General features: G+C 37.5%; 1 protein-coding gene across 1 annotated transcript in view; it reads left to right on the forward strand.

The window, feature by feature from the left end:
• The first annotated feature begins 410 nt into the window (after positions 1–410).
• Positions 411–27,962, forward strand: part of IMPG1 (interphotoreceptor matrix proteoglycan 1) — a 168,137-nt gene continuing 140,585 nt past the window's right edge. The window contains exon 1 of the mRNA XM_062573091.1: positions 411–633. Coding sequence (XP_062429075.1) covers positions 411–633 — 223 coding nt within the window. The remainder of the gene's footprint in view (positions 634–27,962) is intronic.

The following is a 27,962-nucleotide window of genomic DNA, read 5'->3' on the forward strand; positions in this document are numbered from 1 at the left end:
ATTACTTACCATGTCTACCGTGTCCCTGAAAGCTAAAGGAACACTTTAGAAAAAAAGATACCAGTACTTCAACTCATGTAGGAAATAAGATCTTCTGTTCTTTTTCCTTAAGTACACAGGGGAAAGATAAAACCAAAAGTAAATCTTGAACAGCAACACATTATTCTGAGCTTTTATATTCTGAAACATCAATTATTTCATTATTTTAACATGTAATTTGTACTGCTAGGTGAATACTGTAAATGTCCTAGATAATCCTGACTGAAAATTAATTCAAGATGCCTTAGAAATTTTAAAGAAAAGCCCTAGTTGTAGAAACAGTATCTATTTATCTGGAGAAACAGTAAGTTACACTCGTGGCATTCCACCTTAGTCACCAAGCTAGAGCACGAGACCTGAGAGCACGAAGCATGAAGCCTCTGCACACAAACTTTCACGAGGCTGCCAAAAGCCACACCGCAGGCTCGGGCTGTCTGCAGAGAACAAGGAAGGCAAGTGAGGTCAGTCGTACAGGAAACAGCAAACACAACTGGATCTGCATCATCCCAAGGGGACTTGGACCCTGTGAAGCTCCTACTCAAACCAGACAAGGCAGCAATCGTCAGCTAACTCGGAGGCACTCAGCACAGCCAGGTAGTACAGTCAGTGTCCTGCACAACACGTCATTCCCAGTGGTATCTCAACCTCTGCCCTCTAGTAATGGCACATATTCTGACCCCTTAAAAATCTAGTAGGAGATCCTTCACTTCTGTATCAGACTTCTACTTAAAATTATGTACTGGTTGTTCCAGGGTCTTTATAATGAGATAAACAGTAGGAAGGAAGGCAGGATAGCAGTTAGAATGACTTCTGAATCTGTATACATAAAAGGAAACCTTTGCCTCTCATTAGTAGAGAGAGCTTTCCTCTCCTTGCTAAATTTTTATGCCTACTCTTTGTAACTCAGCAGCAGTTGTAAGGTTTTTTGGTAGTCTTTTCAAGCAAACCAAAGGAAGGATTTTTGTATCACACATTTTAACAACTTTTTTGCTGTGTTCAAGAATAATAAGTCTGTAATGTGAGATCTGAGTTCTTCCTCTCACATATTTCCTTTGAAGAAAAAATGTATGCTCAGACCTGTCTGTAAACACTGTATTTACTGTGTTAAAGACATATGATAAAAAAGATCCATTATGAAAAATAACTGCTCACTGCCAACACTAGGGAGTTCACAAACGGAAGATCTGATGCAATCTGTCTTCTATCTACTGCACATGAGCAATTACAAATGCGCTTGCACAGATTAATTCTATATTGCCTGTGCGATGAGTCCAAAACCTCCAGACCTGCACAACAGAGGTGCTTTTCCTACATGCAGTGTAAAATGTATGCTTTAAATGGCTGTGCTTGCCCTCATGGGTTGCTCTTTCTCCTTTTCTAAGTTTAAAAAAAATCATTCCGCCATCAGCAGAAACTGCCTGCAGAAGAAGAGCATTACAGCAGTTTTAGATTCTGGCTAATACTGACAAGAATGCTCAATTGAAACCTTCTGAACTCTAATAATGAGTTGGAAAGGGATGCATTGCACTTCTACTGCTCTAATGTAATACTACTTTCCTGCTGAGGGCTCAACAGACTCTAGCTGCTGGATAGAACTCTACTAAATACACATCACCACAGTAAACTTAAACAAAAGTTGCCTAGAATATGAGCATGTTGCAGCGAATCCAAACCTAAGTTAAAATCAAAGCAATTTTGAATGATTTATTTAAAAAGAGACACAACATAAATTTTTAAAACCTTCATGTTCTTTAAAAAAACAGATTCAGAGAAAACTAGGCAGCAAATTAAAATTTCACCAATAGGAATCAATATCAATTACACTTTGAGTATCCTGTTACTAAACAGCACAAGCTTTAATTTTAGTCATTGTGTGCAAACTAAGTTGAATATTCATGGATTCATCTAGGCAGAATATTAGCTTAGGCAAAACCTGATTCTGAAATAATAGCTACATAACAGAGAAGAGCCCTGACAACCACACATGCAGTGACAAGTCACATATATAGTGACAAGCCCTGAAAATCTATCACAAGAACTCAGATAGATAGAAGTTCATGTTCAGAAGATAGAACTCAAGACTATTATTTCTGAATAATAATGACGTCACCTTAGAAGTTAGTCAGATACAGAGGTCACTAAAAATATTAATTTTGGCAAGCAGCAGTGAAACATAAGCTTATTTTAATCTCTTGTCTATGCAGTTAATAGTTCTAAAAATCTATATTAGCTACATTTTTTGGAAGATCTAGTCCATTACCTACACAAAATAGACTATTTTATCCACTCTGACACTTTCCTCACCATTTATAAGTCCAAATGTAAAGTATAATAGCAGAGATTAATCTGTGTGTATCCATACGATTCAAAGTAAAGATTTGCAATTTAGTTTTGACAAAACCAGGAATTCACTAGGTAACAAAGTGACATGGGGATAGGCAGAGTGAATGGGATGAACTCATTTCTGTTTTCATTTCTATTTTTATGTTTTCAGAATATCATTAGTTCTGATAAATATGTTAATAGATGCCACCAGTAGGGGCGAAAACACACTGTTTATGCAGTGCTTTGATACTTTTCTTCTGCCCTCTGTCTGTGCTTATTTTTTTTTCATAGTAACTGAAGCATGCAACCATTTTTTTAATCTCTCAAAAACTGACCTCTCCAAATTATTTTCTGTTGGGATAGCACAGAGAAAAGAATTGGTCTTGATTAGCTGCTGTAGTCAATGAGGGCACCACAGTTCATTCTCTGGCTAGTCTTACAAGTCCAGGGAGAAGCAGTAGCCTTAACAGCACCAGTTTCAAAATGTGGTGGCCATGGAGCCCAACCACAGTTAGAGCAGCTCTGAATAGGCTGCTTGGGATGGAGGTAGAAATGTTTTGGGTAGCATCTGAAGATAAGGCAGGAGCTGGTAAAGAGGGCGATGTCTAACAGACTTCCCTTATCCTTCAAAAATCAAAAGCACTGTCAATAAAACAGTGAAAGCTTCAAGGACCGATAGAAGAGCTTCTGTCTGGATGTTTATTTCATATTAATCACTTATGCGCTTAATGTTTAAACACTTCTCACCACATTTGGAGCCTAATCTTTTTTATTACCGGTAAAACCGAGATACTCAACCTTAGCTTGCCTGGCAGCTACCTGGCAGCAGTAGTCATGGTAGCAGCACACTTCAATTTAAGAAGTGAGCCCAGGTCACAGTTAAGATACCAAGTGGAATAGTGTGAAAATGCTTGAATTACTAATGCTTAGGGCTCATCTGCTCTACAAAGAGAAAAAAATGTATATTGGACTTCGTTTTCAAATAATCAGAACCAAACAATAGATATTCAACTGAGTCTAAAGCCTAAACTTGTTTCTGAAATGGCAATTCCATGGTTGCACTTTTTTTACATCTAGCTACTAGCACCTATATCATTAAATAGCTCCTGATATTGCAAAAATGAAGGGCATGTCAGAAAATCAAACCCACTTTTACCCTGGCTTCAGCTTCATAACAAGTTATAGTCTTCAAATGTTAAGTCTACATATACAGGCTTAGAACACGAGCTCGCATGATACTAGAACATATATAATAAATATGGTGTGCAAAACACTTGAAGTAATCCTCTCTCTCTGTTTATCACCAATAAGGATTCAGTTGTCTCCAGCTCAGGCATTGTACTTCAAGAGAAGTGGAGCTGTGGAGCAGCTGAGCAGAATCCTTAGGAGAGCAGTGGAAATGATTAGAAGTCAGGAAATTGTGACCTATTAAAAAAAAGGCTGAAGGAGCAGGATCATTTAAATTAAAGCATACTGAAGAGGTATATAACAGTGCAACTCCATAAACAGCTGCCGAAAGGAGAAATGAAATAATTGACAATGTCTGTGGTGGATAGGACAAGAAGTAATTGGTCTATACTAGAATGAAGATTTAGACTGGGTACTAGAAAGGTTTTTTTGGTGATAAATGTAGGGAAGCACTGGATTAGCTCACCCAGGGAGGCTGCTGAGGTCTGGCAGTGGGACCCCTTAGGAACTGCTTGGACAAACATTTGCCAAGAATGATCAGGGTACAGCCACGTTTGCCATGGAGCAGAAGGACCTACTAAGGCTTTCTTGAAGTCCTTTCTGGTCCTGTGCGCTGATGGACATACAGATTAGAGCTTTTCTCTGCACAAGTCTGGGAAGAACGCAGTTAATCTCAGCTGTCACATTTAAATTCAGTTGTGATTATTATATGTAGTTTATAGGTTACTGCCTCTGCTCAAAGACATGGCTTGAAACCAAATGTGCATCCTTTCTGAATTGATCAAATCCTACAATCAAGATCATCAGGAAAGGAACATTATTTTTCATCTACTAATCTATTTTATATTTTAGAGTTGTGATTCATGTTTCCTCACTTTTGGCATACAGAAGTTAAATGTCTGGACTAAAGCTCCTTCTTTAAGGTACAAGGCATCTCTTCAGGGCTATTCACCCCACTCTTACTGCCAAAATTTAATGACATGATTGGTTTACTATGCATCCCTCTCTTTCTAGGCAACACAGGAACTAGACAACTGTTTTTGTGGATTGCCAAAATAAACCTTAGCGTAAGCGATATGATTTCGGAAAAAACAAACAGAAATCCTAGTGTGGAAATGCAAACCTGTATTTCAATTCATATTTCACTATTGATTAAATAACATCAGTGTAAAAGGGCAAATCTATTTTCGGGGTCTTGCCGAGGGTGCACTGCTTGTTCTATACGTGTAGGTACATTCAATACTTTCTATCACAATTTGACAGGGATGTTTTGAAGCACATTATAACTGAACTATTTAAACTCCAATCAGCTGCACTGCACAACAAGAGGTTTCAGAAGACAGACAGGCGGATTATTTTTTTCCTAAACCAGATGTACAATTGTTTCTTCAGCTTTGGGGTTGGATTCAAAAGGCTCATCCCTCCTGCCATGCCATTCCACTGTGCTCCAGGGATGTGATATTTTGGTCTGTGCCTTCTGTTAAAGGAAAAATCAGCACAGGATCTTAACAAGAATTTGAAAGTCCTTTTAAACTGCTGTCAAGATTTCCCAATAAAATTAAACTAATATGTATTTTTAATCTATGTTCTGTTTATACGAGAGAATAACTCCACATGGTACTCTGATGAATTACCTGGGACAACCTGTAATTGATAGCACTAAGTAGGTATCTAATTATGAATAAGGAAAGCTTGTCCTTATATTTCTTTGTTTTATTACAGTTCTGCAAAATTAGTAACCATACTGTGAAGCAGTAAACATAATTTTAAAAAATAAGTTGGTCTCAAGTTATGGTTTGTGGTCAATATATTACATAAATCAATTTTCACTGTGTGTTTGCATGTGCATACAAATCATTTTTTCCTAAATTGTAACTGACATTATATACAATATGCAATTAGCATAATTACTTTCTCTGTTGCATGGATAAATAAGATACATTTCTTAATTTTCCATACAGCTCTGGAAAGTAATTGTAAATGCTGTTAAATAAAACTCAGTTTTGATTTGGATGCTCAAACATCTTTCACGATGTGAACTTCAGATGCGTTCTGAAAACAAAACAGAACACAGCAGAGAGCTGCTGCTTATGGGCAAAGCTTGCTTAGTGCCTGATAAATTAACTAACACCATTTTAAATGCACCCCTGTCACTGAATACAGCGTTAAATGAAGGTCCTGCTGAAGGTCTGTAAAATTAGTTTGGAAGGCAACTGCTAATATCTTTGTGTCAAAAGGGGCAACAGGAACAATTCTCATTGTTGTCAACTCAGATGGCATTCCAGCAATGTATATATCCTTCAAGAAAATGTTTCTTTTCTGCATAAAGACTGAAATTTCTCCAGCTCATCAAGTTCCTATATACTTTCAGAAAGAAATAGACAGGTGGATGAAGAAAATACAGAGAACAGCTGCAGTGTGTGAACCTTTCCTTTTCCTAGGAAGTTCTCTCTCTTTTGAAACAAGTTTATTTTTTTGTTGGAAATACAGCAGTTTCAAGCTGAAATTCTATGTTTGTAGATAGACTTGTAGTCCCAGAAGGGAAAAATTATGAAAAAAACCGAAAGGATTAGAGAGAATGCTGCACATATATACTAAGTGGAATGCACGTATCTCAGCAAAATGAGTGTAGGACTCTCTTCCAGCTTTGTTATGTGAAAATCTGACCTCTATTATTGGCTATACATTCAAAACTCCTCTGAAAAATATGTGGAATTAAGGCATCTTTAGAGGGCAATATCTTTACCAACTTGAAAAGGAACTTAGGTGACCAATGACTAACTTAGCCTGGAAACATAATTTTTAGGTATCAAAGGTTATGCTAATGGAACTTCATAAAAAATAGGAGACATATATTCGGAGAAAAGTAGTATTAAGTTAAGTGCTAGGAAAGTGATGTTAGTTTGAGAGTAGTTGGTCAAACATATCTTACAATATATTTTAAGTATATAAGTCACAATATAGACTTGTCTTTGTAATTATTTAGATTTGAATAGTCCTAGATAAACAGGCATTTTTAAGATCAGGTCAGGTCCCTGTTTTGAGAAACGCATAGTAATATAATACTCAAAACAATATTTTTACAGTGTTGGACACACGTGTTCACCATCGCGTTTGCATGCCCCTGTTTTTATTCAGGTTTGTTTAGGGCAACAGCATAGTCGGTGGGCTCTCAGGCACGGCTGGCACAGATGAGCCTGTGCTGGTCAACGGGAAGACTTTGGAGCACACCAGCAGCATTTCCTGTGAGCACTTCTCTGCAGCACGTGGCACTCGAGCAGCTTATAACACTTCTCAAGACACAGCACAGTGCATCCTCAAGACACAGCACAGTGCATCCTTCCTTCTGTGTTCAGTCAGCTCTTCCGAGCAAACCCAGACAGCCTTGTAAAATGTATCACGCTTCCTATCCCTTTAATCTCTCTTCTAGCTTATCTTTAAAATTAACGTAGCTTTTCTCTCTGTCCTTGTCATTCTTTTCGATTGGCATGTCCTTCCACTGTTGTTAGCCTGCAGAATATTGCCCTGGAGTCATAAATAAATCTATTAAACTTGAAGACATTTTCTGAAGAGAGACAGCAACACTACAAGGTCTGAATCACGGGGAAATCAAGAAGAACTTATGTGCATTTGGCTATGATGATTGAACAAATTAGGAGCATGTTAGTAAATAGAAAGTAAGTAAACAATTAAAAATGTACAAGTTCTCTCCATCATTTCCATGTGTTATTCATGGTAAGTGTATCTAGCACAAAAGGCTCACATGCTACACCTATGGAGAAGAGTATTGATAAATATGTAACACTCATGTTCACGGTGCACAGAAACTGTGGATGAACACACTAAAAACCCTGAATCAGCCTCCAGTTTTAAAGATTACAAGATTTCAGAGCCTTCATAAGGGTTGTCTTTCTCCTAAATAAGGCCTGAGCAGTTAGGCAAAAGGTAAGTTTTAAGCATACTGCTTAGAGACAGTTATTTGGATCTCCAACGACTAGCTCTTTTTTCCTTGATTGTTCCACTGATTTTGATGAGACTACTCACGGATTTAGTTTTTACGTATCAAGAGTAAAACCTGATTCTGCTGCACCACAGTGACTAGCAGTTATAGAACACAACACAATCATGGACAAACAACTGAACTGCAAAAGAAAGTTTTATCTGGATGATAAAATAGGTAGTTGCACGGGGAGCTCTTTAGGTCACACCTAAAATGAGAACAGTCAGTTTCACCTTCTGTTTCCTAATTCTTGCAGTAGCATAGCAGCAAGGACTGAGAGCAGATACTTCAGTTCCCATTAGAAACCAATCCTGAACACAGTTATTTTGCTGGCATCAGCTGTGACAGCTGGGCAGGAATTGAAGCAAAAGATAAAGGCTTGATGGTGAGGCAGGCCAGTTTGTTGCTCTCTGCCACTGTAAGAGAGACAACCTTTTTTTTTTTTGAGTGAAGTCGTCAAAATTGACTGAACAGTATCTCCCTGAGACCCCAAACCCTTTGCGCAGCCAAAGAATTTAACTGCATGCCCAGTTGGGCACCTAATACGCTATAAGTGAATTTCATGCACAGTAAGTTTTGATTAGGATTTCAGCAACTGTGCACCGTGTAATATCACTCAGAATGCATGCAGCAAAGGAGAAAAAGGAACAAGGGTGCTTAGAAAGGACAAAGTGGGCACTGATTTTTCTCCTGGGTCTTGCCGGCAGTTTGTGCACACCTCTGCTTAAACAGAGTCTCGCTCAGGGAGGCTGTGAACTCACAATGTTTCCACAACGACAGATTCTTTCAATAGTGGGAGAGAAAGTAAGGAAGGAGGGATGCACTCAAACTAGAACTGTACTGCAGATTCTTTCATCCACAGTGGCACACTGAAAATTGTTGCAGGAACATAATGATGAGGACAGAAAATTGAAAGTCATTCAGTGTCAGATTTCTGAGCTCATCAGTCCCCTACTTCCGCTCTACTTCAGCACTAAAGTGAAATGAATCACCACAGCAAAATGAACCCTTATCAGAGTATCCCCCTGCCATGACAAAGTGCATCAACATGTACTACACAGACTTACGCCACTCTTTCCCTCCGACAGGCAACGGGTGCATGGACTTACTCACAGAATGGGGCAGAGTTTGCCACTGCCAACAAATTCAGCACTACTGCTGCAGCACGGGTCGGCTCGCCAACGGTTTGATCTGCTCCTCATCGCTGCGTGAAACCATATTTAACTGCTCATGCCATTGAAAATTCGCACTCATTACATCTAGCTCAGAATTTCCATTTTCTCAGAAATGACCATGATCTCATTTGGAGAGAAATTTTTATTTTATTTTCTTGCCAAATGAGAGTATAAAACCAATGCAAATCAGAAAATGTTTTCAAGTGGAAAATATCATTAAAACAAATATGTTGGTGAAAAACTCATTTTGTCGAGTAAAACTGCTCACGATAGAAAGTTCCAGGCAGTTCTCCTTCTAATTGTACTGTTCCAAAGGTCTGTATATTTTTTCTGTCCTGGGCTGTTGTTCTGACCTCTTCCATTATTGCTGGACTGCACACTATTGACATCTACAGTTTCTAATAGGATGGCCTTTTTTAAAATTAATTTACATAATGTTTTTGCAAATAAATAAAACAAGTACAGTAATGAACTCAATTCTAGGTAATAGGCTCAAAATACAAGTCCCACACACAAATTTTCCATCCTGTATTTTCTTTATATAAACATTCAAATTATATGCACAGAATTCACAATTACCTAATTGCCCATAACAAAATTTAAGTGTGTATATTGCAATTAACCCTACACAGTAAGAATGTAATTGAAGAAATGGTTGTTAATGATTTGAAGCTTTGAGTCACGGAAAATTTGATGGTATGGTGTTTGTATTGTAATTTAATTCTATTTTAGAATAAAACACTGTGAAGTGTTATTTCTAAATAATAGACAACATATTTCATAGAATCATAGAGTCAGTAAGGTTGGAAGGGACCTTTGGAGATCATCTAGTCCAACCTCCCTGCTCAGCAAGGTCACCTACAGCATGGTAGACAGGGTTGAATCTAGGTGGGCTTTGAAGATCTCCAGAGGAGGAGACTCCACAACCTCTCTGGGCAACCTGGTCCAGTGCTCTGTCACTCTCACAGGGAAGAAATTCCCCCTCACGCTCAGGCAGAACTTCCTGTGCTTCAATTTCTGCCCATTGCCTCTTGTCCTGTGACATGGGACAACTGAAAAGAGTTTGTCCCCATCCCCTTGACACCCTCCCTATTGAGCATAAGTTTTATGCATTTACCATTAGCCATTGCTCTTTGTAAATCTTCTGTGTTTTAAGAATGATTATTTTGATTTTTTCTCAAGTAGCAAAACTGGTAGTGCTCCATAATACCTTGAGTTAAATACTTTAACAGCCTTACTTTTAAAATTAATGAAGTCTTATATAAGAATATCATTCATTCTCCATTGGCATAAACTGCTTGTGTATTTCCTTTTTGCTTGATTATTCATCAGCATTGCCAAAAATACCTAAGTATTTTAAGTGGTTTAGTGACTAGTGACTTTCTAAATAGACTTGATTTTTAGCAAGTCTGAAACTCACTCATCTAAAGCATGCTCCAAGTTAGGAATACAATGTCCCAAGTCACTCAGCAATTTAGTTTCATGTTCATACAAGGTATAATTTGATGAACATCTAGATTAGAAAGAGGAACTTTTGGAATACAAATGATTGGTCTTCTAGGGTATGACAAAAAGTTAAGATATCAGTAGGATTTCAGCTTGGTGTCCCTCAGCAATTTTGTGATTTACCTTATTCATGGAACTACAGTTTGGCTTCAGGTGGGAAGGGTTGTCACCATCATTCAAACCTCATTCAGAATGAGATCCAAGTCTCCAAAGTGAATCTCAGAACAGCCAGGTTTCACCTGATTTAACAGAAATCCTTAGTGACCTTCCAGCCTGCATGCTTCTAAAGCAAAATCTATATTGTCTACTTTTTCCAAGTGTCAATAATCCTACATGGGAACGGTTACAAAACTCATGCTAACTCCATGAAAACTAAACCTCTAGGTTTAGGTTTAAGACTAAAATGCAATACAAAACCAAGGCCATTTCATATGGTTTTGAGCCTAATTGCAAATCCTATCTGATATCAGACAAAATTGCTGGCATCAAAATTATCCTGTACCTAGGCTGGGGGAAGGCAGGAAGAAGGCACAGGTCTTCCCTAACATTTGTAACTCATAGCCAAAATTAAGAGCATGGCACGATGTGCCACTTTACTGGATACTTCACAATTTGATCAAATTAATTTTAAGCTTGATTCTCCTGTGTTCAGAACCCTAACATTCTTTTCAAAAAATTTTTAGGCAGCTGAGCTTTCCTATTATATATATTTTTCAGAAAATAATGTAATAATATTTCATTCACAGCTACAAAAATAAATACACTAGTCTGTTAATTATGAAAAGAGAAACAATTCTAGCTTTTTTGTAAAATACAAATTTCAAAGTAGTCTTAACAACATAAAAACAACACCGTATTTCAAGTGAAAAAAAGATATCTAACAAGTTGATAAGTACTTTTGAGCAATAAATATTTTAGTGTTAAAATCTATTCAAAATCTATTTGTAAGTATTAATCAGTAAAACACAAATATGTTCTTCAAAAGAAGTTCTCTCCTAGCCCTCTCAGTAAACATATTAACATACAAAAGGCAATTATACTTTCAATATAATTTTTTCTCATAAAGTATGCAATTAATATTAGTTCTATCCAGCTGCATCATAAGTGGGAGATTATAAAACTCTTTTCAAATATTCTGTGAATGGAACTATTTTTCATAACTGGGATGATGCTTAAACATTTTGACAAAAAGGAAAGAATTGTGCTTCTCGTGCTTTCTCCTCAGCGCAATCCTAGGAACATCTGTGGGACTATTCACAAATTAAGGCAGTGTTCAGCATGGTTAAAGACACTACAACCCACTCCGAAATTCAAACTATATTAAAAAATATATAGGGCAAGTTATGTTTTAACAGGTTTCTTGAGTTCAGGTGGGAAGGGTTGTAATTACAATGTCTAAGGGGGTTTAGGTATGTACCTGCATTCAATATTATCCACTACTAAGATGATGATAGTGACACTAGGGAATGTGTTAAATACATCAGTAATGAATTTGGAGATGCAGTTTCAATGAATGCTGAAAAACTGAGGTTTCATTCAAACACATTTCAGCTTCTTAATCAAAATATGAGTTTGGATATCTCACAAGAACAACATCTTACTTTTTATGTGATTTTTGCTTTTTGTTTTGATTGCCCCATCATAGCAAAGAAATAACCAAAAAAGGTAAAACTTACCAAACTTAATACCTGAAAATTACTTAGTTTTATTGAAGATGAAAAGGAATTCACGTTCAGCTAAGGGCTTGGAAAGTTCACTGGTTATATGTCACCAGAACAAGCTTTCCTCTCAACCAAAAAATTTCTAAAATACCTACAATTATCATATGGACACTGAGTGCTCATCTGGTCTTTAATTAATGTTAATACATGCAGTGTTCATATCAGAAAAATACTGGAAATATTCTGAGATGTTACATTTAATGAAAGAAAGATTAGAAAACTTTTTCTTCTGTTTTTAGACTAAAGTTTCACAACATAGGAATAAAACCAAATTATTTTACTGATTGTTGTTAGATTTTACGTATGTCAGGAAATGTTCATTAAACACCTTTAAAATGCTGTGAAATACATTTGTGTAGAGGGTCCAGTAAACAATTACACACTTTGAACACAAATTGTGAACACAGTGGTCATTATCTGCGTTCATAGGCTTTCCAGTGAGTGACAGTGAGGGTACACATTTACCTAATAATGATATGTTATTTGGAGTTTTCATTTGCTAATGCAAGGCATGAATTCACTAGGTACTTTGCTGAGAGTTTTTTTGGTCCCACTTCTTATTCGAAGGTTGTAATAAAAATCCTGTGGCACCTCTTTCAAAAAGATACATACGCTTTTTATTGTGTGTGGCTTCTCTGCTACAGCAGAGGTTTTAAATGGCATTTGTGCTTAAAACGAGATTTGTAGTTTCTTTTAATTACACAGTTTATCAGAAGCTTTAGTTCCAGTTGTTAAAACCTGGCCTCATTTTCACAGTGTCCCTCATCTCTGTTGCTGAAAACAGCTTGCTTTCTTCATAAATGTAAATTCCAAATTAGGGTGTACTTTCTTATCTGCACATGGGAAATCAGCACTCAATGCAGTTTTCCACTTTTTTGGAAGCTAGCAAGATCCCTACTGAGTTGTGTGGGCTAAAGTGGTATATTTAGCCAATCAAAGGGAAATATAAAAGGCTGTACACACCAACGCACTCCAATTCTTTCTGGCACGAGTGATTAATATTATATGCAAGACTTATTCATGAATGCCCAAAGCCTGATGAGAAGAAAAACCTTCTTTTCCTCGTGTATTTTAAAAACTAAGTTGAATTATATGTCCTTAAAAGTATACCAGGACTAAATTTGTCCCCTGAGTTTTCTGAGAACACAGAAGGTTAATGCATGGCAGCAGGGGTGAAGCGACTTGATTTGGTTTTGTAAAATGTCATCTAGTGACATTTTATTTAGACATCAATGGGCATCCAAGATATCCAAGAAAGTAGATACATCTGAAAGCCTTTGGGATATGTGCACCTGCTGGACACTAGCTACAAATGTCTCTAGACAGCTACAGTAAGGCAATGGATTGCAGTTCTAGGTGTCCCAGGAACTTAGAATATGATGTATGTAGAGATCAGTTCTGAAGCAAAGAACAAAAGCCACATTAAATATCTTAGACCACTTATTTACTGTAATATTAGCCTGGGTCCAAGTTCATAGTGTCCTGGTTCTCACCCAGGATTGCTACTGGCTCAAACCAACAGATTCCTCAGAAATCTGCCTTTCCTCCCAGCATCTTGGAGACTTCCCTTTTGTTCATGCTTCAAGTCGTTGTTCATTCCAGAATGATCCTCCTTGGGAGGACGAGCTACAACCAGCAAATCAGATGTTTCCTCAAAACCATTCTTCAGCAGTGAGGCTAGGAAATAGTCGGGTTCCTAAAACTAGGTGGCCCAGAATGGCCTGTGACCGTATGATTAAATTCTAACACCCTCCAAAAATGTGACTGGATCCAAACTACCAAGTGGCAATGACCCTTGACCCATGCTAACTCCCAGACTATGCCAGGAATTATTTGGGAAGAATCTCTAGATGGTGAGGCAAAAAACATTTTGCAATCTGTGCAATCACATTGCAGTGCCCAGGAAATTCTGACCCACGTTCTGTTTGATTTCCTGGTACACATAGAGCCACAGTTTCTGAAGCAGTGAAATCAGATTTATAATCCAGCTACAAAATGGTAGTTCTGCTGGATCTGGCCAAGCATATTAGGCATTTCTTGTCTGTAGGTATGAATTACATAGGCAGCTTTTTGTTTTGGTCTCTTCACAATACATCCCAGAGGGAGAATACTGTCTCCAAATCCTACCTTGAGAAACCTCAGCTAGCAGAAAACTAGCAATAGAGGACATTTGCCTAGTTTTACTTGGGCAGGGAGAATTTTTACTGCAAGATGAAAGTCCTGGCAAAATGAGGCTATGGCAAGCATGCAAAAGTCAGGCAGCTGAGCAAAGCAGCACTAGACTTGCTGGTGCTGCACTTTCCAAGGAAAAGGAACCGGAAACCCAAGCCTCTGAGTCAAATACACTAGCCAGAATCTTTGGGAGTCTTCCCTTACTCCCAGATGCCTGAACATTTCCCTTTTTCCTTCTGCTCAGAAGGCCTTAGAAAAAAATGTTCTGCTGTGCATACAGTGGGACACAGTGACACAGCCTTTGGCACAAGTCAAAGGTTGAAGTTTGTAGTTGAAGGTTGCTATTTACATCTGCACCTACAGTTGGCTATTGTGCACCTGCAGGACACACTGCTGATGACTTTTCCCCAGAACTGTGTCTCATCTAAAAGGATAAAGTTGAAAAAGTTGAAAGGCCATGAAAAGCTGAAAGTAAGTGTAGCTGGGTCACAGCTGTGACCCCATCTGCATTGGTTTAAGAAGATATGCAGCCAATTTCAGGGCTGCTATGAGAGCTGTTAGCTACTAGTGCCAAAATAGCACTGAAGCCAAGAAACTCCTTCCCTCTCTCTCCCGTGGTGCATGGGCTTCCACAGAAGTGAAAGATGGCCCCAGACTGGCCCTCCCACTTCTGGCCACTGCATCCTGCAGTACCAGGCAGCTCTGGGTCCAGCCTGGGAGCTGAGGCATGAGGCATATGGCAAGTCATATGGTACCAGCAGCATAGACAAGCTGGAAGCAGTGTGGATGGCTGGATAGCTAGTGAGCCCGAGTTTACTCCTGAAAAAGTGCTGCATGGATGTAATTAACTCAAGCCTCAGGCATATATAAAAAGTGATATACAGATGCAGCTGTAAGATCACAGCAAAAGTGACAGTTTTTAGCTCCAGCAACATATTGATTCATGACTGAAGCTAGTATGACAGTAGGGCCAAGGAGAGTTAATCTTCATTGTAGCAAAAGGCTATGATTTCCAGAGCTGCTAGATTTGATAAGAACTGATTAGTAGCTTGAAACAAGTGGCTATATGACCTACCAGAAGAATAACTAAGAATAACTGAATTTAATCTCTAGTACAGAAGTGCTGGTATGGCTGAAAAGCTGCAGAATAGCTCAGAAGAGTGAAATGTGTTTTAAGTAGGTAAGACAGACTGAAAACATCCAGAAATCAGGCAGCATACCAGCAGCAACTTAATAGCTGAGATCTTATGTCAGAGACAGTTATTAGAAGTACTGTCTTCACCAGTCACATGTTAAAAGTAGATGTGAACAGCGCAGAAGACAAAAAGAAATCCTGATGATTTCAAAACCCATTCCTATAATATTTTTAAATAAATATTCAACCACAGTGGCCCCATCTGAAACAAGCATAAAAAAGTAACATTCTCTGAAAAAAGAGGCACAATGTACTGAACCCAGAAAAATCCCAAAAGAGCAGAATTTTCCAAATAACAGAAGAAATATTCTGTGACAATCTTTCAGAAGTGGCACTATATCAGCATGACCTGCCTGAAGGTAACCACAAGCTGCAATGTTTCTATCATCTGCTTTGTTCCCCTGCTTTAATACAATTAAACATAGGAGGGATTCCTACTACAGCTACAATGCAGCCTTGATACACAGACCAATCTTTCATAATAATAGTTATAGCAAGGTACGATAGGAACTTTTAGAGCTTGTAGAATACTTAGGGGGTAAGAATTATTTTTTCCCCCTGAAGACAGTTTCACTATACAGAAAAATGGTGAAACTAAGATTACATTAAATTGAATAGATGAGGAAAGAGTGTGACCCTATTTTCAGCTCACTGTTAAGGCGAAGAAGTTGAACTCAAATCCCACATCCAATTTTTTCTATGTCCTTGAACTGGGAAATGTGTGTCTTCTCCTCAAATGACAACTGGACTCTCACTGATGTAATAAAAGGACAAATATCAATTTAGACGTCACGAAGTTTTAAGCATTTTTTTTTTCAATTATTGTGTGCTATTCATTCAGCAGCTTCTAGTAGTATTTGGTGGGAAAATGTAATGCTGCTTTAAAGTGTGCTGTTGGTTTAGAAATGTGATGTTGCTTCCTTTGTTCTTTTCCCCATCTCTTCTCTGGTCTCCTTCTCTTTCTATTTTGTATCTGTAAATCTTGCCTTGCCTGTGCCCTTCTACCTAGCATCATTACAGTCTTCATTTATTGCTCCATCAAATGATGCTCCATCAAACATCGTTAATGTTTGCACCAGTTTGCTCTAATGCTTTTAACCCACACAGCTCTCAACAGAAAATTTCTTAGTAGGTTTGTGTGTGTATTTCAGTGTACCTGCACCTCTAACCTATCAGAGGTTTAAGAGAACTGTATTGAATAAAGGAATAACATATTTCTATCAGACTATATTATTGTCCCAAAATCTGGGTTCTGTTACCCGGTGTGCAAGCACCCAATAGACACACAGGGTCGAGGTATTTGTTTATTTCATTTCTGCGCAGAGATGGGTGCTAGGTGGTAAACCCACAAAGCTAGCACACCTTCTCCCCCTCTCATTCTGGATTTATACACACTTTTCAGGGAGTATTTTATACAAATCTTTCTATTGGTTACAGTTTCATTACCTCAGGTAATCGCTCTGCGCTTGCGCTTTCACATTCTTGTTAATTAGCATAGGAAGCGAAGAAGAGGCGGTAACATCATTATCATGTCATTTCCATCTCATTATTCATTTAGGGGTGTGAAGTTTAATATCTTAATAAGCCTTAATGAGCCTAAGGTCACTTCTGAGTTATTCTGCTGTTTTTGCCTCACCTACCCCTCGCAATCTTCAAAGCGCTGTGGTTTCATCAAGGTTATTTAGCCCGAGCTGGTTATCCTTTGCAGTACTGTTTTTCTCTCCCCCTTGTCCTTGAGTCTTGTTAACTATTTGCAAGGTTTTTCTCACAGTATTTCTCTAACAATATGATCTATATGATGATCAGGCACAAGACCCTCCTCTCCCTTACCTACTGATTTTAAGTAATGGCAAAAACTGAATAATAAATGATCCTGGCTGAAGTTTTAATAACAAATTCCAGTATGTGGTAGAAGAATACTGTTGGCAGCTATGGCCATGCTTCTCCCTACGGCTCTTTCATGTGGTGAAGCACTGCTAACTCAAACCAGGCCAGAGGAATCTTAGAGATGGAAATCTGGTGGCTGAAGCTGATCTATTTCCAAATACCTAGTGAAAGCAATGCTTAAGAGGAATGTAGCATACAGCACAGACGTTTGCAACTGCACATCACTCAGAGAATTCACTTAGAAGTGAAAGAAGGGAGTTCAGAAATAGCACAGTGCTTAGGCTTATGCATAGAAGTAATGAAACAAAACCAATTATAAAAAAGCAGAACGAGGAACAGGCAATGAAGCACAACAGTAAGTAACATATTTCTTTTGGAAATTAGTGAATGAGGAGGAGGGAAAAAGGATGAACATGAGGTGGACATCTACTGGAAACAGACACACCTAAACAAATACAGATGCTAAAGGTCATATTGAGTATGGTGTTTGCTAAACTAAAACCAAAGAGCTAGTTGCACAGCAGTAGTCATCATGGAACTTTTAGTCAATAAAAGGCATTTCAAATGTTGTTTCTATTATTTGACAGGTACTTGTGTCAGCTTTGATCTTTCTAATAAATCAATAATGCTTTGAAGCCAGTTGTCATTTTACAGACAGCATCAGGGTCCTACAAAGACCTTTCTATTGTTGAGTTTGCATATGAACAAATGTAGTAGATGTGTCATGTCTGAGAGCTTCAGATGAAGGCTAGTATCCTATTGCAAATATTTTCTTTGAAAAAACTTGGAGTTTTGAAGGACAAATAGTTATTGATCCAAGATTTATTTGGAACCCAATTAGGTTAAGTCAGTCCAATATGAGGAGGAGTTTAATTATGATTGCTTTTGTCTATCCAGACACTGTCCATGTTTTCCCACTGCATGCTAGTCATAGAAAACAGCAAAGTAACTTGGAAAGCTGTGGCATAGCTGGTTGCTATCAGCATAAAGAAACAGTTGTTGTGGTCTAGTGCCATTCAAGATGCCTCAGAGTCTACCTGGATACCATCTGCTGCTCAAAAAAGGCAGAGATCTCCCATAGAGTTAGTAGCATCTGTCAGTATAACATAGATTTCTCAAATATCCTCCATACTTTAAAATGGCATTAGACACCTATTTTTAGGCACCGATATTCCATGCTCACACTCCAGATTTCTTCACTGGATTCTTCACTCTCTTCATTTCAAAGCACAAAACTTCTGTTTTAATCTCAGGGTTTCCCCTCCATACGTAGGGGCTTCCATCACACTGTAGAACAAAAGACACACAAAGTCACACAGAACGAAGATTATCATGATCTCACAAACTGCCCTCTCACTAATAATGTTCAAACAATGTTCAGCTTACTCTGTATGACTCTGGTCTGAAAAAACATAGAGGTAAGTTGTAAGAATGCATAGAATGTGATAGAAAGGAGAAAGAAATGAAATTGTTTATTTACTTTTATCAGTGACACAGAACAGCTCTGAATCTCAGTTGATGCCTCTTGTGACAAGGCCAAGCCACAGCATGGACAGGTAACAGTCTCATGTATTCAAGATCTGAAAACACAGGGCCCCAGTTCAGTGAAGCCCTTAGCACCTATTTAATTAAAGTCCCATTGATTTCAAGCTCCTTTATGTTAAGCAGGTGAGTTAGTACTTTGCTGATTTAATAGATGATAAAGTAGTTTCAGTCAATACAAGCAATTGCAACTGTTTAGGTAGACAGGAGCAATAGAAAAAAAGGTAACTAGAACTAATGGGTATAAAATAAAGCAAGACATATTGAACTAAGAAAAAAAACACACATTTTTAAAATTGAGGGTCATTATGCACTGGCAGACCAAGAAGATGTGGTTCTTCCTTCTTAAAATCAGAATAAGATCAAATTCTATTTAGTTTTGCATCATCTGTAACGCCAGACACAGTCTCATAGTTCCTCCTAGTATTAAAACCTATACACCATATCCTTGACAATGAATTAAATTCATGGCTTAGTCCTGAGATTTTTTGAGTAATAAGCCCTCTTTTTAAAATATCACATTTAATTAAAATTTACAATAAATACAGTATATATCTTTTTTAAATTATATTGTATTATCTATTCAGTTTTGTAATTTACACTCACAAAGTTCGTGTAGTATGAATTATTCAGAGGTGTGCATTTGCAAACACCAACCATACAGATCTGACTGTAAATGGTAAAATGATGAACTTGTAGGTCACATACTCTACTTACCTCTTTAGTCTGGAACAAACTATAGTATTTTGAAGAAGAATCTTGGTTTTAAAATTATTTGTGGTTAGGTTTAGCTCAGTTGGTTAGAGTGTGGTGCTAATAGTGCCAAGGTTGTGAGTTTGATCCCTGTATGGGCCACTTGCTTGAGGGTTGGACTATATGATCTCCAGAGGTCCCTTCCAACCTTACCGATTCTATGGTTCTACCATTTTCTGACAATGTTGTAGTTACGGCTGCAAGTAATGCCAATACTAAGCAGTTTTTTACTTATATATCTCCATCTGGAATTCTCTTAAGATAAGTGGAAGTAACTTCTTGGAAAGTTTGTATAGAATTTTATATTTCAAAAGCATTTGTGTCAATGGAAGTCTTCATTCTGCTTTCCTTGGATTATCAACAATGACTTTAGAGTTTAACTTAAGACTAGAGTTAAACTAGAGTTAAACTAACTTAACTTAACTTGCCTCCTTCTCGCCCGTGATAAGTGTTCAACTTTTTTTTTTAATCTACTGTTTCAACATCACCCCACAGGTATCTTTTCCCTTATCCCTGTTCCCATATCTCAATTTGGTACAACAGCAGAAGCTCATACTTGGAAGGGAAGGCGGAACAGTAGCACCACCTTTTACCAAAAGCTACTCCTGTAGTTTGAACATACAAAAAAACAGTACAGTTTTAGTCAGAGATGTTCTCCTTTTAGTCTTGGCCTAATTTTATTGCATTTTACCTACCCTATGTTAGATATTATATTTACTGATAACAAAACATGTAAACAAAATACCTTAATATTTCTACACACAGATGTAAGTTCAAAAGACAAAATGATGTGATGATCTAAGAGGCTGCAAGTCTTTTCATCAGTGTTTGTTATGCAGAATGGCAAAACATGCTCAACTGTACAAAAACAGATAATGCCTCTAGAAAAACAGCCTGCCTGAACATACCACAACAAAAAAAATTGATGGAACAATGGTAAAAGAACTGTTTGAAGAGGGGAAGAAAACAAAAATATCCAAGTAAATCATCAAAATTGAAAAAAAGGAGGGGGAAGAAAAGAAATATAAAATGCTATGGTATAATTCAAAACTTTTTGAGTTAAATATATAACTAAATCAAGAAATATAAAAGCTAAGGTTCAGTACAACAGTAGTCAGTCATACTTTGTTTCTGAAGATATATTAGATGGTATAATAATAACTACAGAGTCTTAGACTAGTTTTTTAATGATCCCTGTCATACTTTCATTTCAGTATCTCAAGACAAATGGATTTGATAAAGGATGATGAGCTCAATAATTGCTCTGAGTCTAAGATGCTTGAAAGATTTCTTTACTTAGTGACGTACTTTCAACAATCTGATTAGTAGAAGGTGTATTCTGCAGAGCCCTTTCCCAAGAGTTCCTATATCTGGGAAACTAAGCAACTTGAGAGTGCAGTGACTAAAACCCCTCAGTGCTGCTAGATGAATTTTTATTCTTTAATTGTTGATGTCTTCCTAAGCAAAGAAAAAATTCAACCGATATCTAAAACCCAAATATTAATAATACAAAGAACAATCCTTCCTGTGGTATCAGCATTTTTTCATGGTTGCTAATGTTGAGCATTTCACAGGTATTTATTCAAATGAGAAATTCTTGTTCATGAAGATCAGGCCGGCAGCAGTGACTGGACAGGAAATCAGTAGGGGAAAAAGAGCAAAAATTTTGCAGAGAGGAGAAAGAGATTGCTAAATATCTCTGCTGTCACTTGTCTTGCTTGCCACTTTCCTACATCGAGGCTGAAACCTGAGAGTGAAATTCTAGGCAGCAGCTCCCACCTTTTTTTTCTTACAAAAGGTTTAACATATTTACCATCTAGGAAAAAAATAGACAACAAAAGAAAGAAACCTCTCTCCCCTTCCTTTGCAAAAATTATATATTTATTCTTTGTTTTCCTTGAAGTGCCAAAATTCAGACATAGATTCAGTTTTGCTCACGCTTCTGAGAAGCTTTGGCAGAGCTTTTGCTCTGTGTTATGGTGTCTGCTTACAAATGGGAGCAAATAAGCTCTCAACACACATTTGAACTGTTGCAAATACTCCCTGTGGATAAGCGCTGACTCCAGCAGTCTGGTGTGAAGTCCAAATACTAGAGGATACAGGAGCTTTTTCACATAGTTTTCTCCACAGAAAGCTAGAGACTGTGCCAAATAACAGTATAGAGTAATTTTGAATAGACTAGAGAGCACAACAGAGATTACACTCTTTACTTACATGCCAGCCAATTTTTCAAGAGGAAAATTAGAACTAACATCTCTACAGATTCAAATTCAGATCAAAATCTCTGAGTACTTAATATAAACATTGTGTTATTATTTAAGATTTTTCTTTGGATGTTTGCAATTCACATTTGCATACAAATATCCTTAATTTGATGTTATTAAATGGTATTTTGCCTACATTATAGAGGCAGAGTTCCTTCAAATTACTACTGCTATATTTATGCTTTTAAATGTATTTTAAAACCTCATTTTTGCCAGATCTTATAACATTCATATTATTCTGTGTTAATATAATTGTAACTCTCTGCTTCTTGAACAACTTGCAATAAAGTGACTAAAAGCAAACACAGTTTGGTAGTTAGACTCCTCAGAGATTAGCATTCAAACAGGAGTTAAATCCAATAAATCTCAAAAACTGCCAGCACTTTGAAATCAGATAAATCTCTTAAAGATAGTTTTAGTACTTGAAACTACTTTTTTTCCAAACTCCTCTACCAGCTTTGGGGATTTTCAGAATAACAATTACATCTTTTAAAATTCTATATTTTTTGCAACAGGAAAGATCTACAAAAACAACAAATGAAAAAAAAGAAAGATTCTTATCCGTCCATGCAAAGAACAAGAGTAGATTGACTAGCGTTATAGTGATTCCAATTATAATTTAAAGCATCAAGAAAATAAAACCTGTCATTTAAATAATTGTGGCTTTTGTACAGGCTTATGTTTAAAAATAGCGAACAACTTAATTATTAGATACTTGTTCAATTTGTAATTTATTTCATGTTCCATTTTAGGCTGAAACTGGAATTACATTCTTCCCCCTAAAAAATGTTTTTTCATTGATCAGAGAAGAGTTAAGATCAAAAATTGTTTTGCTAATTAGGCAAGTATTTCCTATAATTAAGAAATGCAACTGATTTTTTCTGGTTTATCTGTACTTTAAGATTTTAAAACTAACTGATCTCACTTCCTTTACCTTGATTCATTCATACATTAAGAAATTTCTGCTTTTTAAAGTCTTTTAACTCTTAATTGGTTGTCATAATAACTAGTCCAGTTGTCTTGGTTTTCTTTAAAACTTTAGCAATAGAGCTGTAACAGTTGATTTTACTTAGTTCAGGTATTTAGTTTAGATGTTAATATGGATTGTGTTCATATATATACATTTATACCAGTTTTAAAATTGTATCTATTTTTTATTATTATTTCAGGAAATAAACAACCACAGCTAAAAATCCAGGGTTAAAACATGTTTATATTCACAGACAATTCTGAACTGTGAAAGTCTGCATTTCTTTGATACTTATGCTCAACTCTACCAAAATGTTCTCATTTAATTTGAAGCAGGTCCTTTGATTGCTCTGTGAAGGAAGCAAACCTGAAGATGAAGTTAGCTGGATCAAGACTTGAACAAGAGCAATAGCCAGCATGTGAACCATATAGATGACCAGAGAGCTTGGGTTTGAGCCTGAAGTGAATATACAGTGCAGAAATAGTCATTCACTGAAGTGCTTAGGCATATATACTACTTTAAGCAAACATATGTTGAATTATACCTGGACTTCAGTGTCCTGGGACAGCAGCTGTCAAAACCATCATCTTTTAAAATCACCAAAATGGGATTTTAAATTCAAATGAACTCCTGAAACTTCACACAGCAGCTCCAAACTCCAGTTCGTAACCTTTACAAGTAGCTGAGGAAAGACCCAATCCAGAAATTAAATTCTCTTTTTAGCTGTGTTACTGGCTTGCCCAAGATGACACAAGAATTTATGTAACAGTGATATTTCAATTTCCCATCTATGTAGAATTATGACAGCAAAACATTAGATGCTGTGTGGCTCCCTTTGCCACAAATATAAAAAAAGAGCTGAGGCTTGTAATCATCCCCTAATTATCACGGACAGCTCATCTGGAGCACAGATTAATTCTGCCACAAGCACCATGACATGTGGCTCCAGCTGAGCACTGAAAACAGCTGTCTTGTGTCTGCTGCCAGCTGGGGTTGGAGAGCAGTATTGCCATTTGCACAGTGCGGAGCCCACACTAGTAAACCCCAAAGAGCAATGCTGGCTCTGTGTTGCAGCACGGGGTAGGAGTTGGCCTCATGCTGTTCCCAGAGCTAGAAACACTGGAGATGATAACTGTATGCAGACAGGCCTCTAAGCATCTCTGCAGAGAGCCAGCTCTCACCCTGCACCGCTGGCCCTGCGTTAGCTGAAGCTAATGCACCTCGCTGCAGCCGAACTGCTCCGTGTAGCCACATGGCTGCACCTGTGCTGCTCTGGTGCACTGCTCCAGCTCCTAGCAGGGCCTGTTTGCTCATATGCAGCACCAAGCTTATGATGGCTCCTCACATTTGCCTGGAGCAGGACACAGAGCTGCCTGAGCAACTTTGCAAGGCCAGCTTGCAGGGCGACGGAGTATGGCCGCCCAGGTGGCAGTTCCACCGTGTAATCCACTATCTACATCTTCCCATTACGCAGGGAATCCGAGCTCCCGCAAAAGTGCAGAGTTGACTCCTGCAGAGGCAACAAAAAGCATTTTGCTCTTTAACTATCTAACTGCTACTTTTTATTTTTATCATAAAATTATGTAGCCTTGAAGGCACCTGTGGAGATCACCTGGTCCAAATCCCTGCTCAAAGCAGGGCTGAACTCCAGACTGAAGCCTGGGCAAGCTCATCCAACTCTGAAGTTGGATCTACTTCCAAGTCACTCAGTGCACTTCCATTAAATATGTGGAAATAGACTGTTTTTGTACTTCAGGATTCAGTTGTCCTCATGATTCAAAACCATCCCACCCTATAGAAGTCTAAACAGAAAGCTCTCTGACTCACCATCGTACAGCCTCAGGAATTTTGTAGAATGCTTTATGTGTAATTTATTTACAGAGCAATCTGAATTACTGTACAGAGCTTTGGTCCGCTGCAAGGCTTATAGCCACACAGATTGCTAAGGCCTCCATATGCAAGCCCACACTTGTTTACACAGTTTCAAGTGCACTGTACACAAGAGTTAATGCAAAATGTACAACCAGCAGTATCCATGAGATCTTCTTAAGGAGAAGGACAGAAGAAATCTGGTACTGTCTGCTTAAACACAACATATGAAGCAGTTAATCTGCACAAAAAAGAATATAAAACAAAGCATTAACTTAGCTCAAAGGTTAAGTTTCAATAAACAGTGGTCCAGTGTTTGTTTTGTTAAAAATATCGCTTACTGCTAATATCAGAACAGTTATATGCAAGAGCTTTTATAATGCATATGTTCCCACTTTTCTGGAAAATACAAGCACATATAGGAACAAAACAGGACTGATGACGTCTGTCTTGCATAACTGTATTCCTTTAGTTACTCATACTAATCCCAACATTTTTAGGAAGTCTTTGTAAGGCTATAGAAGAGTCATTCTATCCACAAACTCAGGACACCAAAAATCCCTTAAATCAACCTTAGAAGACTGTAGCTTTCTGTATATGTTTATCAATACAAGCAATACATTGTTCAACATACAGGGAAAATGACAAGAAATTAAATCTTTGTGAGCTAGCAAAGAATGCCACTGCATTCTCTCAGAGTTATCTGTAAGAGGGTTAGGATTTTGGTTCATTTGTTCACTTCCTCAGTTAAAACAGCCGCCAGTGTTTCTGAACCTCACACAGTGCCAACCTATACCAAGAGAGCTGAAAATTCTCCAACGATCTCCTCGGATTGTCCTGTCAGTAGAATAAACCCAATGAATCCAAAGAAATCAAGAATCATTCTCTCAGATGTCCTGTGTCTTTGAAGTATTATTCTCTTCTCATAGTAGAAGTACTTCCATGGAGTAAAAGTATTGCTGGGGCCTCACTTTGCTTTAGGTAGTTGCTTCCATAAATGAACAGCTTTCGGGGAATAGGGAGGAAATATTACCTATGCTAGACTGTCTTCTAGATACTCTCAAGAACAGGTTCACTAGCTATTTAATAGCTACCTGTGAAAGCAATGCTTCCGCTACGGCCAGAGGCTGCTCTCTGGCACACGAGGGGTGTTACTCTCAGCAGACTAGCGGCTGTGTTAGTTTGTAAGCAGGCTGCAGGCATTTCTGCATTTCTCTTGAGACCACCTTTTAAGAACAGTGTAGGCATACCCAGAGAGTCATTTGAAAATTTTGTATGTTAATCTCCCGCCCTCATAATGTGCTTGTGAGAGAGGGGTTTTTTACTCCTCTCATTCCTTTTTTTCTGAATAGTCAACGCACAGAATAGCAGCTTAATCTAACTACCATCTGGTACGGTTGCTTGTTTAGCTTAAGCAACAAAGCTTTGTGTGGGGGCTTGAAGGTCCCTGGGTTCAGACTCTGAAATGGTGTTAGTAGAGAATTTTTTAGTTTTGTTTTAGTTTGGGTCTACTCTAGGACAAAGTGAAGACATTATTTTCAATAGTCTGTGAATCATATCTAAGCCTAAAATACAAGAATTTTTAATAACAATCAAGTTCTGTTACTTGAGCACCCCATCAAAAGTTAATAAGAATAAAGCATTACCCTACTGTCCTACTTGGACTAGCTACAAAGGGAAGACAACATTTATTTGACTGGTGCATGTTCTGACCCTCATTTAAATGGAAAATGGAGCTGTGCAGTGCAAGTATATAGCTAATGCTTTCATATTTCATAATGCTAGATTATAATTGAGAAAGAGCAATGAGGAGATACAAAAACACACTTAGCACTCCCTTCATAGCTATTCATCCCCACCATAAAATCAGCAGCTGACTTTACCCGTAGATTACTCAAGAACATGAATACTACATCAATGTTCAAAAGATTGTGCTGAAGAGAACATACTGAGTTGCTACAGGGGCACTGTAGAAAGTGCTGGAGATAATATTGAATTAAGCCACTAGGAAAGAGAAGATGAACACTCTATGCAATAATTTAGCTAAAGCCATGTCAAGGGCTTGTTTACCATTTAATCGGTAAACAAGCTTTCCAACTCAACCCCTTTTCAGTAGGTCATTAATATTTAAGACTTTTAATCCCACAGTTACATTCCCTACAATTGCTAAAACATGACACGGTTGATTCTTATCTGCTTTAAAAAGTATTGTGCTCGTGTCGTGTTGAATGAATTCAAATCTTTGGGCAAGAAAATTTATTCTTATTTTGTTCTTGGTCTGTTGATATACTCAATTATGTTTTCCCAATGGAGCCAACCCTAACTATATCTCATTCTTCACTCTTCAAGATAGGAATTCATACACACCAGTCCAGATGAGGTTTATATTCAGGTGGAGAGACACAAGATAGGTCCAGTTGCTTTTGTGTTTTCTCTCTTCCTTTCTCACATATATGCTTTGAGATTTGTGCTTCTTCTTTCGTCTCTTTTATTAGTATCTCTTTCTTTTCTTACATTAATGTCAACCTAGGATGAAGTTCATACAAATAACTTGTACATCTTTCTTGTAGATGCATTCGTACCTTGTATATCTTTACTTTGCACATGTGTTTGGAAAAGATCCTTGAGAAGCAGCTTGTTTACTGGAACAGCTTTGTTTTCTTACCACCTGTAGGTGGGTTATGGAGAAAAAAAAAAGAGCTTAAACCTATAAAGACCTCCAGGAAGATCCTCTCCACCTCACTTCAGTGTCTAAACTTAATTTCCTGAAATATTCACAAAGAAAAATCTGAGAAATGGAGATTAGGCCGACCAAGATACTTTATTACTGCTGATTTTGTTTTGAATAAAATAATTTAAATTTTAAAATATAAACCAAGCTCAAATCAGAAAAAAATGAATTATTCACTTTTTAATTATCAAAAACAGGAGGCATCAACAATTTGCAAGAAAAATACTGATTCAAAAGTAAGAGAATGTTCATCTCAACCCAGCCCTTCCAAAGAAAAGGTTATAGTTTTGATTAACTGACACTTTTTAACAAAGAGACTTCACCAAAAATTGTCTTGGGGGCTATTCTCTACATCTATGTATAAGTATCCCTGATTCTGATGTTTCTAAATAAGACACCTCCAACTTACTGGTCATTAATGAAGCTTGAAAAAAAAGTCACATAAATTCAGTGTGGATGTACATCATAAGCTATTAGTATGTAAATTTGTATGCTGTAACTTTAGTTTTAAGCATATTAAAAATGTCAATGAATTAATTACCCATATATGGTATTTCAATAAGGGTTATCTTATATGGTTCAGGGAGCTAGGGCATGCACATATGCAGTTAACATAATGGAAGTA

The sequence above is a fragment of the Rhea pennata genome, chromosome 3, assembly GCF_028389875.1.
Source record: "Rhea pennata isolate bPtePen1 chromosome 3, bPtePen1.pri, whole genome shotgun sequence".
NCBI classification, from domain to species: Eukaryota; Metazoa; Chordata; class Aves; order Rheiformes; family Rheidae; genus Rhea; species Rhea pennata.